The 17,350-nt window shown below is 37.5% G+C and overlaps 1 protein-coding gene across 5 annotated transcripts in view; it reads right to left on the reverse strand.

Moving 5' to 3' along the window:
- Positions 1–17,350, reverse strand: part of MAGI3 (membrane associated guanylate kinase, WW and PDZ domain containing 3) — a 245,380-nt gene that overhangs the window by 68,960 nt on the left and 159,070 nt on the right. For 3 of the 5 annotated variants that reach the window (XM_043876801.1, XM_043876803.1, XM_043876804.1), the window contains exons 4-6: positions 11,926–12,135; positions 5,058–5,235; positions 1,509–1,588 (exon numbers count right to left, since the gene is read on the reverse strand). In XM_043876801.1, the coding sequence (XP_043732736.1) occupies positions 1,509–1,588; positions 5,058–5,235; positions 11,926–12,135 (468 nt within the window). The remainder of the gene's footprint in view (positions 1–1,508; positions 1,589–5,057; positions 5,236–11,925; positions 12,136–17,350) is intronic. The other 2 variants (XM_043876802.1, XM_043876805.1) reach the window with 1 other exon arrangement.

Raw genomic sequence — 17,350 nt, forward strand, 5'->3', positions numbered from 1 at the left:
ATAACACTCTTGATTACTGTAGCTTTATAGTAAGCCTTCAAACCTGATAGCCTAAGTCCTTTATCTTTGTCCTTTTTCAAGACTGCTTGGCTAACTAAAGCCTTTGTACACTATTTCCATATATATATACATATATATATATATATATTTTTTTTTTAAAGTAACTTAATGTTTTAAATTTATTTTTGGCTGAGCTGGGTCTTTGCTGCTGCACAGGCTTTTCTCTAGTTGTGGACAGTGGGCTTCTCTGCAGTTGCGATGTGCAGGCTTCTCATTGAGGTGGTTCCTCTTGAAGAGCACAGTCTCCAGGACGTGAGGGCTTCAGTAGTTGCAGCTTCTGGTCTCTAGAGCACAGGCTCAATAGTTGTGATGCATGGGCTTAGCTGCTCTGTGGCACATGGGATCTTCCAGGATTAGGGATTGAACCTGTGTCTCCTGCATTGTCAGACAGATTCTTTACCACTGAGCCACCAGAGAAGCCTTTTCATATATATTTTAGAATCAGTTTGTCAGTTTCTTAGAAACACTTTTAGAATTTTGATTGGGATTGTATAGAACCTAGATATCAATTTAAGGAGGATGAACATCATTATTAATAATATGTGTCATCCTATCTATATTGTATATCAATAAACACAGTATATTGCATCAATTATTTTAGGTCTTCATTGATTTATTTCAGTCGTTTTATAGTTTTTAGTGTAGAGGACTTGCACATCCTTCAGTAGATTTACTCCAAGGTATCCATTTTTTATATAATTACAAATGAATTTTAAACATTTCATTTTCTAGTTACTTATTCCTAGAAAAAGTCTCTCATGCTAAAAAAAATGTATAAATTCTGCTTAAATTTTTTTTAATAGATGAAAAAATAATTTTTCTTGTGTGTGGGGTGGAGGATATATTAGAAACTCTCATTGAGTTTCTATTGCTGCTCTAAATAGCTAAGGATTATAGATACTGGCATATCTATCTTAGTGATACTTAATTAAATATATTTTTGAGGGAGTAGCAGGCATTATGAGGTTATTCTGTGATTCAGAACATACCTAACTTACTAAAATTTTTATTTAGAATTTTTAAAGTTTGTTTTAAAAACAAATGTCTAAAAAATGGCAAATTTATTTTTAATCAAGATTTTCTTTAGAGGATTTAATTGTATATTTCTCAAAAATCAAAGACTCACAAAATTAGATGCAGTAACAAAATGGCCAGAATCAGCTGAGAATGATTGACATCTGCCCACTGCTTATGGGCATTTGCACATGTGGTTTGTCTGCTGCTGCTGCTGCTAAGTCGCTTCAGTCGTGTCCGACTCTGTGCGACCCCACAGACGGCAGCCCACCAGGCTCCGCCGTCCCTGGGATTCTCCAGGCAAGAATGCTGGAGTGGGTTGCCATTTCCTTCTCCGTAGTTTGTTTAGAGTTTTGGATAATTCATTATCTAAGCAGGAAGAGCAAGAAGAGATAAAGAGAATAATACGGCATAAAAGGTTTCTAAATCTCTACCTCCATCTTCACAGTCTTCAGGGGCTTTGGCTTTCTTACAAAGACGAGGATCCAACCAGGTGGTTGTCTTGGTATTGTGGCTGTAGAACAAAGATTTCAATTAGAAACAGTAAAGTAAAGAGGGAGAAAAGTATTTCAAAAGCAAAGATAAAAAGTGAATAAAAGGTATATGATGTTTGAACATTTGTCTCCTCTAGGCTTCATTTGTATACCTCTGATTCAATAGCCCTGTCTCAGACTATTACTTCAAAATAGTCATAAAGGAAAGGTGATGCTAGAGGGACTAATTGAGAATGAAGGCTCTAAAGAAGGGATAAAATGCTAAGTGCATAACAACAGATATTTATCTAAGCAGTCAAAAATGTTTCAAAGGGTGGGCACATGGCCCCATACTGTGCCAAAAAGCTGCCCTTGAAAGCCTTGCTTTCTTGTTGGTTGAATTCCTTCCTCTTTCCAAAAAACACTATATTTCTTAGGTGCCTGTGATGTGTGGGCATTGTGTTGCGGATTGGGAATAAAGAGATGAACAATCAGATAGAGCCTCTTCCTTGACCGGACTCTTTAAAAATAAAAGAGTGAAATAATGTAAAAAGTTTTAAAGTATCTGTTTCTGCAACATGCAAGTAAAAATCATGGGTATAGTAAAACTGAACTCTACAAAACTAAGTTTTCAACAGTGAAAGTGAAAGTCGCTCAGTCATGTCCGACTCTTTGTGACCCCATGGACTATACAGTCCATGGAATTCTCCAGGCCAGAATACTGGAGTTGGGTAGCCTTTCCCTTCTCCAGGGGATCTTCCCAACCCAGGGATCAAACCCAGGTCTCCCACATAGCAGGTGGATTCTTTACCAGCTGAGCCACCAGCAAAGCCCAAGAATACAGGAGTGGGTAGCCTGTCCCTTCTCCAGCAGATCTTCCCGACCCAGGAATTGAACCACGGTCTCTTGTATTGCAGGCAGATTCTTTACCAACTGACCTATCAGGGAAGCCCTCTCAACAGTCTGGACCACACATTTAACAGGAAAAAAAAAAAAAGAACAAAAAGATCCTCCGCGTCCCTTTTGAAGTAGAGCACAGATGCTTTCAAAGAGCAACGTCTGTTTCATTTCATTATAGGCCACAATCAGTTAGCTTCAGACCCAGGTCACCATGCAGTAAATACTAATGCTAAAACAAAGCTATAACACTGCTGAGTAGACAGAGTTATGGTTTAAGTATCTGAAGTATGAGGACATTAAAGAAAGAAAAATCCTGGAAGAAAATATATAGGAAGGCAATAAAATACAAATTAAAGCTATCATCAAAGCAGAGGAAGAACGTGATCAAAGGAGAGATTAACTCACTAATCTCTATGTTGACCACTCTTAGGAGATGAAGCCAGTGGTTTCAAGGAATTAATCACACCTCCTATACTTTTTCTAACTCCTGAGCTAGCTATGCAGTCACTTCCTACACATTGCCAGGTCAGATACTAGTTGGTAGACTGTAGAATACTTTTTTTGTATGCTGAATAATAGATAATCTAAGTAAGAGAAATCAGGATTGTCTGTATTACCCATTCTGTCAAAGAGATAATTTCCCCAAACCAAAACCAGTAAAATCAGTTTAAGCAAAATGAAAATGATCAGGACTCTAAAGTTGCCTATGAGCATGTAGATTGTTAGGGGAAAAAAAAAATGATGGACATATCTAGCTAAACCAATTTCAAAATTGCTACTTGAGAAAAGCTTAACTTTGGTTCCAAAGACCCAAACTTTGTATTGCTAAATCAGTAGATGAAGGTGATCTGCTAGGATTTTACTCATTATTCCCCAAAGTAAAGAAATACTCATGGGGTCTATTATACTCAAAACAAGATACCTAAAGACTATAGACCTATATTAATAGTCTCTTTTTGCAAATTCATGATGTAACAGCAACAGTAACACAGACCAATCACATTAGCTACAGCAAACAAGAGAGTTTTATCTAGCAGCACATAATATTCAAATATATTCTAGGTATTAACCCTTTATCAGATACATGGTGTGCAAATATTTTCTATCTCATAGGTGGCTTTTTCACTCTGTTGATTGCTTTCCTTTGCTGCACAGAAGTTTAAAAGTTTGAAATAGTTCCACGTGTCTATTTTTGCTTTTGTTGCCTGTGCTCTGGTATCATGTCCAAGAAGGCCTTGCCAAATTCAATGTCATGAAGCTTTTCCCCTACATCTTCTATTGCTTCAGATCTTACATTGAGGCCTTTAGTACATTTTAATAATGATTACTGATAAAAACATTTCTTTTATAAATTCTCCCCTCTGCCCCCAGAAAGTACTAACTTACCTCTGTTTGCAGGATGAAGTACTGTCAGATTCAATATCTCATAATGTGCTTCTAAAGACATCTTAGCCTCTTTTAATTAGTGACTCTACATTGTACTTGGGGGTTTAGTTCTAAAGTTAACATGAAAGTCAAAAATCTAAATTACCCTTAAAAAAAAACCCTTAAATTGTCCACAGAGAAGAGCGTACCTGAGTTTGTCCATTTTTGTATAATGGTCATTAATGCCTATATAAATGTATAATGTAATCAATAAAGTACCACATATGGTACAAAAAAAAAAACACACTGTACATAAAATATACATCTTTTAAAAAAATACAATCTCACTTGGTATAGTATGATGCTCACTGTATGGGAAAGCTGTGGAATTTGGAACATATTGAGTCAACTGGTTTAAGTCTCCCACCTCTAATTCCTTTTTGAGTACATACATATTTTTTGAGTGTAATTCAGCCTCAGTATTTTAATTGTTATTTAACTATTATAGTCTATTAACTTACTACATTCATATTCTACGTCTGGGCAAAGAACTTTAAAGAGAATTATATCTGCATGGCAACATAAAAATACTTCATATTGTATATTTGCATAATTATTTGTATAATATTTGTTCTCAGGTACAAATATAAAATCTTAGATTGATCAAATACATATGATACCTTATAAACCAAAAAATGTATTTATACTTATATTAACAATGCTTTTTCATAGAATAGTTTTATTTTTTGTGAATTTATATTGTATCAATTGCTCTGAGGATCAGTGCTATTTTCCTCCTATATTATTTAACTATATCACCTGAATACATCTAACTCAACATCTAGGTCTGAAAATATTTAGCTAAGATAATAAACATGGCCTCCTTCTAAACAATGATAATTTGTGAAATGCTCATTAAGGTGGACAATCCATCCAAAAGGTTTCAAAAAAAAGGCAAAGCAAAATACTCTTTATTCCTTGCACTTTCATTATTAGTAATAAATCTGTTTTTAATCCTCCTGTCTTCATAAAACTAGATATCAAACACATTATTCCTTTATCTATATCAAATAAAAATGAAATATCATCCAGGGAAATAGATTAAGAATCAACTGTAATTTGTACGAAAAATATTTTTAAAGAAAGAAAAAAGAAATGGAAGTCTTGTAAAATTAGGTTACAAAAATTTACAGGCAAGTCACACAGTGACAGGGCACATTAGAAAAGATACAAACATTTGCTTACTCAATGAAGTAGATCATCCCTGTATCAGTGTAGGCCATTTCCCAGTTTTTGGGCAGTGGTTCCAGATTTTCATCTCGCATCATATAATTTCTAAAGTCCATGGAACTGTTTGTTTGGTTGTAACTTGGGACGGTCTTTATCCAATCAGATGGCTCAGAATGCCTCTCTCTATTTTCTGCTATTCAAACAGAAGAGTGTGAAAAGGAGATAGAAGTTACACTCTCTTCAAATAGTCCTATTTCTAACAAAATGCCCAAATATATACTGCAAATTTCCTTGTCTGCTATGTCCATATTCTGCTATAACTGTTGAAAAAACAAAATATACTGATTTTTTTTTTTTTCATTTGCAAGTGACATTAACTCTGCTCAGCACCTCTGAAGCTAGTCTGGGAAAGAAGCAAAAAACAACACTAGAATCAATTCTGTATACACTAAATATATAAATACTATGTCAATATAATACATAAATAAAGGTATCAATAAGCATTACACTAACAGAAAGAAAAAAATAACAAAACTAAACAAACAAACAAACAAAAAATTACACTAACAATAATAGCTGTAGCAGCACCTTTACAGTTCATGTGTCAGGCTCTATTTTAACTGCTTTATATACATTAACTCATAATCCTCATAGTAAACCTGTGAATATATATTATCACTACAGCCATTGCAAGATGAAGAAACTAAGGCCCATTAAAGTTAATTTGGGTTACACAGCTAACAAACAGCAAAGCCAGGATTTGAATTTAAACGGCCCACAGCCTTACCTGCTGTATGTATCAAGCTGCCTTGTGCACATTTAACACAGGCCTTCAAAATAATACTAGTTTTTAAAAATTAAACTCAATAGACTTCCTGTTGTTGAATTTAATTGTCTGTTGGTGATATTAAAATCCTTTGAGAGTCCCAAAGTTCACAATGTAGGTAAGAATACTAAAATTTTGGTTAGTCTCCAGGGAGTTCACAATTTATGTACTTAAAACTTGTTTCTAGAACTTAGAAGGTAATATAACTGTAATAATCCCACACTGCAGGCAATGCCGCAGAATCAGAGACCCTTAGACGAGGCCCTGGACCTCACTATGTGCCATCCTCACAGTACTTCCACCCCAATCATCCTTACTCCACCAAGATCCATAAAGCCTTCATCTGACTGCTTACTACCTTTCCCCGTTTCTCAGCCCCATCCTTGCCCTCCTTACCCAACTTAAACTGATGATCTACCATTATAACTGCTCCCTTTAAAAAAAAAACTCCTGAGGCCTTTTGCCCTACCTTACTTTTATCATATTGCTTGACTTAACTATAATTCTATTTAAATTTTACCCTCCACCTACTTTTCACCAGTATATGTAGCTGAACGCAGGTGATACTAACTAGTTCACTTTTAACTCATGATTACTAACTTCAAGAGGGCATTTAATGATGTATGACAGACATAGGACATTTCTTTAGTTCATTCACTCTGACTCTCCTAGATAACTTTCATATCTTCTTTCTTAAATCTTCTGCCTTATCCCGAATTTCATTTGGTGACCCTGTTTCCTATTTCACTGAGAAAATACAAGAGGAAGAGAACTTCTACAAATTCCCACCATCATATATATCTACATAGTAACTGTGCCCATTTTACTTTAACTTCTGTTACTATGAAAGAACTCGGTGTTTCTAGCAGATATCCTCATCCCCTCTTGCCTACAGCAGTTCATTCTCCCTCTCTCATATACCACCAATCTTTCTTATCTAGTAGACCATATTCATCCACATAAAAACAAGGTATTTCTCCATTCTATGAAAGGAAATTAAACAATTCTTTCCCTGCTTCCCAGCAACCCCATTCCATTTCTCTCCTTTTTACACCAAAACTCCTTGAAAGAGTTTATACTTGCTACCTCCACTTTCACTCTTCCATTTGCCTCCGGAACTCACTCCAACAAGGCTTTTGATCTCTCGTCAAAAAAACTGCTCTTATCAAGATCACCACTTATCTCTACATAGCTATATCCAATGATCAAATCTCAATGCCCATCTAGCTTGAGCTATCAGTAGCATCTGACATGACGGATCACTCTTTCTTGGAACATTCTCTTCTCCTGGCATCCAGGACGTGACATTCTCCTGGTGTTCCTTCTATCTCACTGGCTCTTCTCAGTCTCCTTGATATCTGTATATTAGAGTGCTTTCTCAGGGTCCAGTCCTTGGACCTTCTCTCTTTCTACACTTACTCTCTTGGTGATCTCCCTCAGTGTCACTGTTATACAAGCTATACGCTAATGGTGTCCAAATACATATTCTCAGACCAGAACACTGACTTTTAAATCCAATTTTAAACAAGACATACGTATACGTATAGCATACGTATACGCTAATGGTATACGTAGTCCAAATACGTATTTTCAGACCAGAACACTGACTTTCAAATCCAATTTTAAACAAGACATTTCCATTTGGAAGTCTAATGAACGTCTCAAATTTAAATATCCCAACCACGGCTCCCTTTCCCAATGCAAACTGACTCCTCTTAAAACCTCTCATCTCAAAAGATGCAACTCCATTCTTTCAAATACTCAAGTTAAAACCCTTGGAGGGGCCTTTTGAGGTAGGAGACACTGGGCCTCTGGGCCAGACACCTGATGCTGGTCAAGAGGAGTAAAACCACTCCTGAGGTCAAGAAAGACTTCCCTGTCTGCACATGCAAGGAAGCCTTCTTGGTGGCTGAAAGGGAGGGGGCCCCACCCCATAATAAGTATAGACATGCACCCATAAGCTTCTGTGGTGGGATCCATCTTAGTGAAAATGCATCTTGGGAAGGGTCCATGGACCAGACAGGTGTGAAGAAATAAACAAGTTAATTGGCCAAATAGAAACAAAGATCCGGAAGAACTGCCCTATAAAAGGGATGTAAGTCACCTCTTTACGGTGCTCCTCCTCAGCCAGGATGCCCGCATTCCTCTCAAGGGGCGTGCCTCTGCCTAGTTTCTGATTTACTGGGCTCCTCACTCAGGATTCTGATAGCCTTTCTCTCTGGATGTGTATTTCTGCCTTATTTCTGTGTTAAACAAACTGTTTTTCTGTGTGCTCTCACATACATTGTGCTATGTCTTTAATAATAAACTCTGTACTTGTTTTTACAGGTTTTGCCTCCTTGACACATTCTTGCTTTCCAAGAGGGGCAAGAGCCAAGGGCCTCTTTGCTTCTAGCCTCTAGCCTCTGGTGGTCTGGTGGTGAAGATTCCAAGTTTTCATCCAGGTTACCCAGGTTTAGTTCCTGGGCAGGGAACTAAGATCTCTCTTCAGGACCACTCACTGCTCTCCCTCTGAGATTACTTTGACTACTCTCTCATATCTGATATCCAGTCTGTTGGCAAATGTTACTGACTCAATCCACTTCTTGGAGAAGGCAATGGCACCCCACTCCAGTACTCTTGCCTGGAAAATCCCATGGACGGAGGAGCCTGGTAGGCTGTAGTCCATGGGGTCGCTAAGAGTCGGACACGACTGAGCAACTTCACTTTCACTTTTCACTTTCATGCACTGGAGAAGGAAATGGCAACCCACTCCACTGTTCTTGCCTGGAGAATCCCAGGGACGGGGGAGCCTGATGGGCTGCCGTCTATGGGGTCGCACAGAGTCGGACACGACTGAAGCGACTTAGCAGCAGCAGCAGCAGCAATCCACTTCTTACCTCTCATGCTTTCATTGAGTATAGTGAAAGTCACTCAGTCGTGTCTGACTCTTTGCGACCCCATGGACTGTACAGTCCATGGAATTCTCCAATGGAGTGGGTAGCTATTCCCTTCTCCAGGGGATCTTTTCAACCCAGGGATCGAATCCAGGTCTCTTGCATTGCAGGCAGATTCTTTTACCAGCTGAGCTATCAGGGAAGCCCTGAGTGTAAGTTGAGTATAAGCCATCATTTTTCACTTAAGTTACTGCAATACCCTCCTAACTAACACCCTGGTATATGCCCATGCCTTCCTACTCCCTTTTCTCCACACAGCAGCCAGAATGAGCCTGTTAAGTTAAAACCTGTTTTATCATGGTACTTTTCTACTTAATACCATGATGGTTTCTCATCTCAGAATAAAAAGCAAAATTCTTCCAGTGACCTATAAGATCCTGTATAATACACATTTCCACCACTCCCACCCCCATCATTATCTAACTGACCTCATGGTTACTATTATAGTCTATTCCCTTTCAGGACTCTGCCCCAACCACATATAATGTATTGTCTACATTGTATCCAACCACATTGGTTTCCTTGCTCTTGTCTGAATAATCCAGGGATGCTCCTACCTCAGGGCATTTGTACAGTATAATTCCCTCTGGCTAGAATGTTCTTCCTCAGGATATTTTGAGCTCACTCTCACACTTCTTTCAACATCCCCCTCTTGGTGATGTCTTCTCTGATACTCTATCTAAAATTGCAACTTTGGCCACCACTAGTTTTTATCCTTCCCCTCCTCGTCTTTTTCTCTTTAGCACTATCTAACTTACTATATGTTATTCATTTATGTTGGATAATTCTATCTCTCCCACCAAAAGATAAGGTTTAGGAAGGCAGGGAATTTTGTCTGTTCTGTTCACTTTATTTCCAGCTTTTAGAACAATGTCTAGCACTTAGTAGTCTACCAGGTGCTCAACAAATATTTGTTGAATGAATAATCTGAATAAAACATATGATTTATTCTCTATGTAGAGAAAGTGACAAATTAAAAGGTACACAATGTATAAGTCAATCTGGAAGGGAGTTACATTCTTGGGATATATATATACTAGAGAAAAGTGGAAGCAACTATATGAGCAATAATACTTTTCTGAATACAATTTCAAAAGACTGCATAAAGAAGTTCACTTAATAGCCAATGATTTGAAAATGTTGTTCATATAACACCAACTCTTTGAAAAAATTTTAGCATTATTACATAACATATGTCATCCTATTGGGGTATATTAGCATTCTTATGTTAATTCTCAACAAGATACAAAATAATATACATACTTGTATGTACAAATAAACCTCCATCTAGCCTCTCCTGCTTCCATCCCTTTCTGATCTTTCAAGATAGGAATTCTAGTCCCCCAAAGCAATACAGAAAGCAACTTTAAATAAGTTAACAACTGTGATTAGTACTTACTCAGAAAAGACCAAGGGCTCTCAGCAATGTGTTGTATTTACTTTTCCTTAAAATAGTCTGAATAGTTTCTGTTACAGAGAAATATATGTGGAAGAGTCCTATGGTACCTACACACAAGAGATAGAATACAAACTTCCTCCCACACCCTCTTGGATATATTTCCTTTAAATATTAATATCAAAGAGGCTGCAACATCTGGTTTAACAACTGTCTTACATGACAAGCATAAACTACGGAGCTCGCAGATAGGTGTACCGCTAAGGGAACTGCAGGGCTCACTGAGAGGCTCTGCATTAGGAAGTTCAAAAAAAAAAAAGAAGGCATTTTTTTTTTCCTTCAAATTAAGAACATATAACTCCCATTTGGGGACAGAGTCATGGTTTCTAATTCCATGTCTTAAACATTGAAAAATGTCAACAGATGTAAATTTGTGGGACAGCAAAGTTGACATCAACATCATAAGACTCTAGGACACGATGATTTCCCTTAACAACTCCTAAAGAGTTAGATGTAAATTCACCTAAACATTTTTAGACCTGTTTTCAGCAAAATATATTGCTGTAATTCATTGAGCGTATATGTGACATAACAATGTAAGATGTTATGACCATAAGACAGAACTCGCCCTCTGGAGGGGGACACAAGCAATGAGTGTAATACAAGGATCAATAATAGCAAGTTTTAATACCTGATAAAGGAAAAAATCAGAATGCTTTGGGAAAATGATATGGTAATAGATTCTGCAAATTTGGAGTTATAATCAAATGCTTTCATTTATTGGTGATTGTGAAACTCACTTAGTTGTATCTGACTCTTTGCTGTAGCCTGCCAGGCTCCTCTGTCCATGGAAATCTCCAGGCAAGAATACTGGAGTGGATTACCATTTCCTTCTCTAGGGGATCTTCCTGACCAAAAGATTGAACCCAAGTTTCTGACACTGCAAGTGGATTCTTTACCATCTGAGCCACCATTATATGTTTTTTAGCTTCTACTATATGCCAAGCATGGTTTATGGCTTAAGGAGTACAACAATGAACAAAAGAAGCAAAACTTCAACCCTTATGAAGCTTATAGTCTAGAGTTTTGAATGAAATTATTACAATAAATAGCACTGAAATCAGTTCTGCTGTGATTCATGAGAAGCATAAAAATCTTCTAAGGAATCACTATGTTACTTAGGGATACTCAAAAGCAGAAGATTCTCTATCATTAAATTTATATTGGTTTGGCATTTAATGAAAAATATAACAGTCAAATTTGGAAATTTTCTTTGAGTGACTCAGAATTTAAACTCAAAATACTGCTAACATGTTTCAGATCACTTTTATCAGCATATTTCTAAATCTTTGTTTTCGTTGAAGGCTGTATCTTAAAACATCTATATTTTGCTCAAATTCTGTAAAGTAGGACTTAGGTCAACAAGATTTCCATATTCAAGTATCAGAAATGAATCTCAAATCTTTTAAGCAGCAGGGTAATGGCATATATTAGTACTAATAATAGTTTATAACTGATTTACCAAAACTGCCACTTGGGGCAACTAACTTCAGCTTACAAAATGGTCAACAGAGATACATGATTTCACACAAAACTTTAAAAAGAACTTAGAATCCCATCACTTGCTGTTCCTATGCTTTGGGAAAATTTTTACTACTTCCAATTCAGTGTCATATTAAAGTTAACCAGGAGTAACAGCCAGAAGTTGTTCATCTATTTACAAACCTGCATTTCCACTGCCGTTAACAGCTTCCTTGTCTTCGTCTTCTTCCTCTTCAGGAAGGGAGCTGTCCATTCTTTCCATCTTGCTGACAGATGTAGTCCGTTTTCTCTGGGACTCTGCATCAAATTCATTATCAAAGAGGACCTGATCAACTGGATCTGCCTGGAAAGGGCTGGGCTCTGCTGGAGGCTTGGGAGTTCCATAGAAGTTTCCTGAAGACAAATAACAGCAGCTGAAAGCATTGAATGTTGAATTGAGAGTTAGAACAATATGGCTTACTGTGTCTCTGCCCTCTTATCTTACACTGAAGTTTCTGAACACCCACCATTGGCCAAACGGAGGTGAAAGCACTTTTTCTTGGGAGAGGAGGAGATAGACCAGAAAGAACTAATTTCTCAAGGGCTCATCACCATATATTACCTAACCTTATCTAACACTTTAAGACTATTTGCACTAAGGCCAGGAAGTTGACTTTACATATGTAGGTTATTTATTCCTACAGGGCTTGCTTTGCAGAGGTTTTATATTAGGGCCTAATTTGTGAATTTAAATGCATCAATGCTCTTGTGTAAGACTAATTGGCATAAAAAGTGGGAGAAAAGGAGGAGAAAACTAACTCAAATAATTTTGTTCTGATATGTAACATAATGAGTTATTTCAGTAAAATAAGGAAATACTCAGGCAAAGGATACAGCTAAGCACCTACCAGTCTGTTCTGAAATGTAGGTTGCTTATGTAAGCATAATCTCTAAAATATTTTCTGAGTGTTTTAATTATATTGTTTTATCTGACAACTTATTGAACAAATAGAAACTTTATTAGCATAATTCAATATTTGCTTACTCTTAGGAAAGCAAGAAATACTTTAATATGTTGTCTTGAGAATCAGTAATTTTTGCAGTAACAATGAACATTCCAGAATAGAATGAGAACAACTGAATATCTTCTCAGTTTGCAATGTAGTCCCCAGTAGGCAGCCACATATGATAGAAATCGTTCAGTGAGTCTAGCTATGTTAGCAGTTTGTGGCTCCTGCTAGCTCTGACCTTGTCATCAACCACTCTGCTGATGTCACAGAAAGATAAACAAGGACAGGGAGTAAAATATTCATGCTCTTCTTTTATTTAAAAAAAAAAATCTACAAATTCCTTGGCTCCTAAGGAGATGCTTATTCATATAAGGTAAATTAAAAGGGTATAAAATGGATTGTTTTTCTGAGATGAAACAAAAGCATAAAAAGTTATTCACCATATCACAGAGGCAAAGTGAAAGTCACTCAGTTGTGTCTGACTCTTTGTGACCCCATGGACTATATAGTCCATGGAATTCTCCAGGCCAAAATACTCAAGTGGGTAGCCTTTCCCTTCTCCAGGGATCTTCCCAACCCAGGGATCGAACCAAGGTCTCCCACATTGCAGGCAGATTCTTTACCATCTGAGCCACAAGCGAAGCCTAAGAATACCAGAGTGGGTAGCCTATCGCTTCTCCAGCAGATCTTCCCAACCCAGGAATCAAACTGGGGTCTCCTGCATTGCAGGCAGATTCTTTACCAGCTGAGCTACCAAGGAACCACAGAGGCAAATCAACAAAGAAAGTTTACCTTGTCATGCATGCTTTGAGGGGGAAAGTGTTAAGTAACTTCTTTGGAAATTTGACTTTGTGTGTGAATTGTCATTAAGATGCTCAAGACAAAACAATGAAATCAAACTAACAATACTTCTCAACCACATCTTCCCTCTCTCCACTCAACTATTCCTTGGCTTCCAAATCTAGGTTTGAAATGGAGTTAATCCTATCATGCAAATGTACGCAAAGAGTAATAGTAAAACAGACTAAAGTGAAAGTGAAAGTGAAGTCGCTCTTTGCGACCCCATGGACTGTAGCTCACCAGGCTCCTCCATCCATGGGATTTTCCAGGCAAGAGTACTGGAATGGGTTGCCATCTAAGGATCTCTGTAAACTTTTGGCCCATAAGTAAAGCAAGGAAAAATGAAAAAAGCCAGTTCACACTTCTCTGGGACAGAAGGTACAGAAATGCTTCAAACAGGTTTGGTTGGGGAATAGGATGCCCTAAGATCTCATTTTCCCCTTCATTATGTCCAATAGTCACACCACCAAGGAATCTGGATGTACCATGAGAAAGCTGAAAGTCCGTTTTTTCCCCCCACTTTTCTAAGGATGGTAGTTTTACAGGAAATATTAAAACACATTTTTACTGCATATTGTTAGTAATTCTTATCTAAGTTTTTTCTAGAATGAAAATTATGAAAAAATTCAGGATATGGTTGCTATAACCATAATCACTGACAAGAATTTATAACTTCATGATAAATTCTGGCAGTTGCCTTATTTTAAAAAATTATTGGCTTAGATGGTCAGGAAGATCCCCTGGAGAAGGAAATGGCTACCCACTCCAGTATTCTTGCCTGGAAAATTCCAAGGACTGAGCAACTTCACTTTCACTAGATGAAAAAAAGAAAGCTAACATTGCTTATAAGTAAATTAGATCTATTTTTCTTGAGTTGTTGGTAAATACTAAGATGTCAGATACTGAAAGGTATAGGATTATGAAGTTTGTGAACCCCAAAGACAGTTATTCACAAAAAAGCGCTTCATCTTTTTGAAGCTACTTTGGAAATTTTTCTTTTTTCTTTTTCTTTTCTGAAGTGTTTTCATTTTTACAATAGACCAACCATTAAATATTTTAAACCCATATAAAATCATAGACAACAATGTTAGACTAGTTAGAAATTTATTTACACATACCCAGATACTAATTTGGTGCCAGATTCGTTTCAGGTCTTCCCTTTTCCCTTCCTTAATGATATACATATTCAGTCATATATAATTCAAGTCCTAATTTCCTGTCTGTCCTTCCCATTCTCTCCCTGAGTTATCCAAGTGTTGGTATACGTCATTTCCTGGCATGTTATATACATCTGGGACACATGTATATGCATATATAACATATAAATGTGCTTAGTTGCTCAGTCATGTCCAGCTCTTTGTGACACCATGGACTGTAGCCTGCCAGGTTCCTCTGTCAATGGGATTCTTGCCTGGGGACGCCCTCCTCCAGGGGATCGTCCCCAAACAGGGGTCGAACCCAGGGCTCCTGCATTGTGGGCAGATTCTTTACCATCTGAACCACAAGGGAAGCATAACATATAAATACTACTGTTTTAACAAAAGCTTCATGAGTGTTTATAACAAATCATATCTTTTTTCTAAACAGTATGCTGTCCATATCCTTTTGTAACATTATTTTTATATTGCTAAGACTTATTCCTATAGATACATGTAGATTCTAATCATCTATTATATAACATTCCATTTTTATAAATAAATTAAAATAAACTTTATTAATTCCTTTAATAAAAGTCACTTTCATTCCCTTATTGTTTCAAATAATGCTATGACTATTCTATGAAGACCTACAAGACCTTCTAGAACTAACACCTAAAAAGATGTCCTTTTCATCACAGGGGACTGGAATGCAAAAGTGGGAAGTCAAGAGATAGCTGGAGTAACAGGCAAATTTGCCCTTGGAGTACAAAATGAAGCAGGGCAAAGGCTAACAGAGTTTTGCCAAGAGAATGCACTAGTCATAGCAAACACCCTCTTCCAACACAAGAGAAGACTCTACACATGGACACCACCAGATGGCCGATACCGAAATCAGATTGATTATATTCTTTGCAGCCAAAGATGGAGAAGCTCTATACAGTCAGCAAAAATAAGACTAGGAGCTGACTGTGGCTCAGATCATGAACTGCTTACTGCAAAAATCAGACTTATTGAAGAAAGTAAGGAAACCCACTAGACCATTCAGGTATGACCTAAATCAAAACCCTTACAATTATACAGTGGAACTGACAAATAGATTCAAGGGATTAGATCTGATAGACAGCGAGTGCCTGAAGAACTATGGACAGAGGTTCATGACTTTGTACAAGAGGGAGTGATCAAGATAATCCCCAAGAAAAAGAAATGCAAAAAGGCAAAATGGTTGTCTGAGGAAGCCTTACAAATAGCTGAGAAAAGAAGAGAAGCTAAAGGCAAAGGAGAAAAGGAAAGATATACCCATCTGACTGCAGAGTTTCAAAGAATAGCAAGAAGAGATAAGAAAGCCTTCCTCAGATCAATGCAAAGAAACAGAGGAAAACAATAGAATGAGAAAGAGTAGAGATGTCTTCAAGAAAATCAGAGATACAAAGGGAACATTTCATACAAAGATGGGCACAATAAAGGACTGAAATGGTATGGACCTAACAGAAACAGAAGATATTAAGAAAGGGTGGCAAGAATACACAGAAGAACTATAAAAAAAGATCTTCATGACCCAGATAACCATGAGGGTGTGATCACTCACCTAGAGACAGACATCCTGGAATGTGAAGTCAAGTGGGCTTTTGGAAACATCACTACGAACAAAGCTAGTGGAGGTGACGGAATTCTAGCTGAGCTATTTCAAATACTAAAAGACAATGCTGCAAAAGTGCTGCACTCAATATGAGAGCAAATTTGGAAAACTCAGCAGTGGCCTCAGGACTGGAAAAGGTCAGTTTTCAATCCAATCCCAAAGAAAGGCAATGCCAAAGAATGCTCAAACTACCGCATAATTGCACTCATCTCATATGCTAGCAAGGTAATGCTCAAAATTCTCCAAGTGAGGCTTCAGCAGTACGTGGGCCGAGAACTTCCAAATGTTCAAGCTGGATTCACAAAAGGCAGGGAAATCAAAGATCAAATTGCCAACATCTGTTGGATCATCGAAAAAGCAGGAGAGTTCCAGAAAAACATCTATGTCTGCTTTACTGACTATGCTAAAGCCTTTGACTGTGGATCACAACAAGCTGTGGAAAATTCTTAAAGAGATGGGAATACCAGACCACCTTACCTGCCTCCTGAGAAATCTGTATGCAGGTCAAGAAGCAACAGTTAGAACTGGACATGGAACAATGGACTGGCTCCAAATTGGGAAAGGAGTACGTCAAGGATGTATATTATCACCCTGCTTATTAAACTTATATGCAGAGTACCTTATGCAAAATGCCAGGCTGGATGAAGCACAAGCTGGAATCAAGACTGCCCGGAGAAATATCAATAACCTCAGATACTCAGATGATACCATCCTTATGGAAGAAAGCGAAGAGGAACTAAACTGCTTCTTGATGAAAGTGAAAAAGTTGGCTTAAAACTCAACATTCAAAAAACTAAGATCATGGCATCCTGTCCCATCACTTCATGGCAAATAGATGGGGAAACAATGGAAACAGTGACAGACTCTGTTTTGGGGGGCTCCAAGATCACTGCAGATGGTGACTGTAGCCATGAAATTAAAAGGCACTTGCTCCTTGGAAGAAAGGCTATGACCAACCTAGACAGCATATTGAAAAGCAGAGACATTACTTTGCCAACAAAGGT

Source organism: Cervus elaphus, chromosome 20 (assembly GCF_910594005.1).
Source record: "Cervus elaphus chromosome 20, mCerEla1.1, whole genome shotgun sequence".
NCBI lineage: Eukaryota > Metazoa > Chordata > Mammalia > Artiodactyla > Cervidae > Cervus > Cervus elaphus.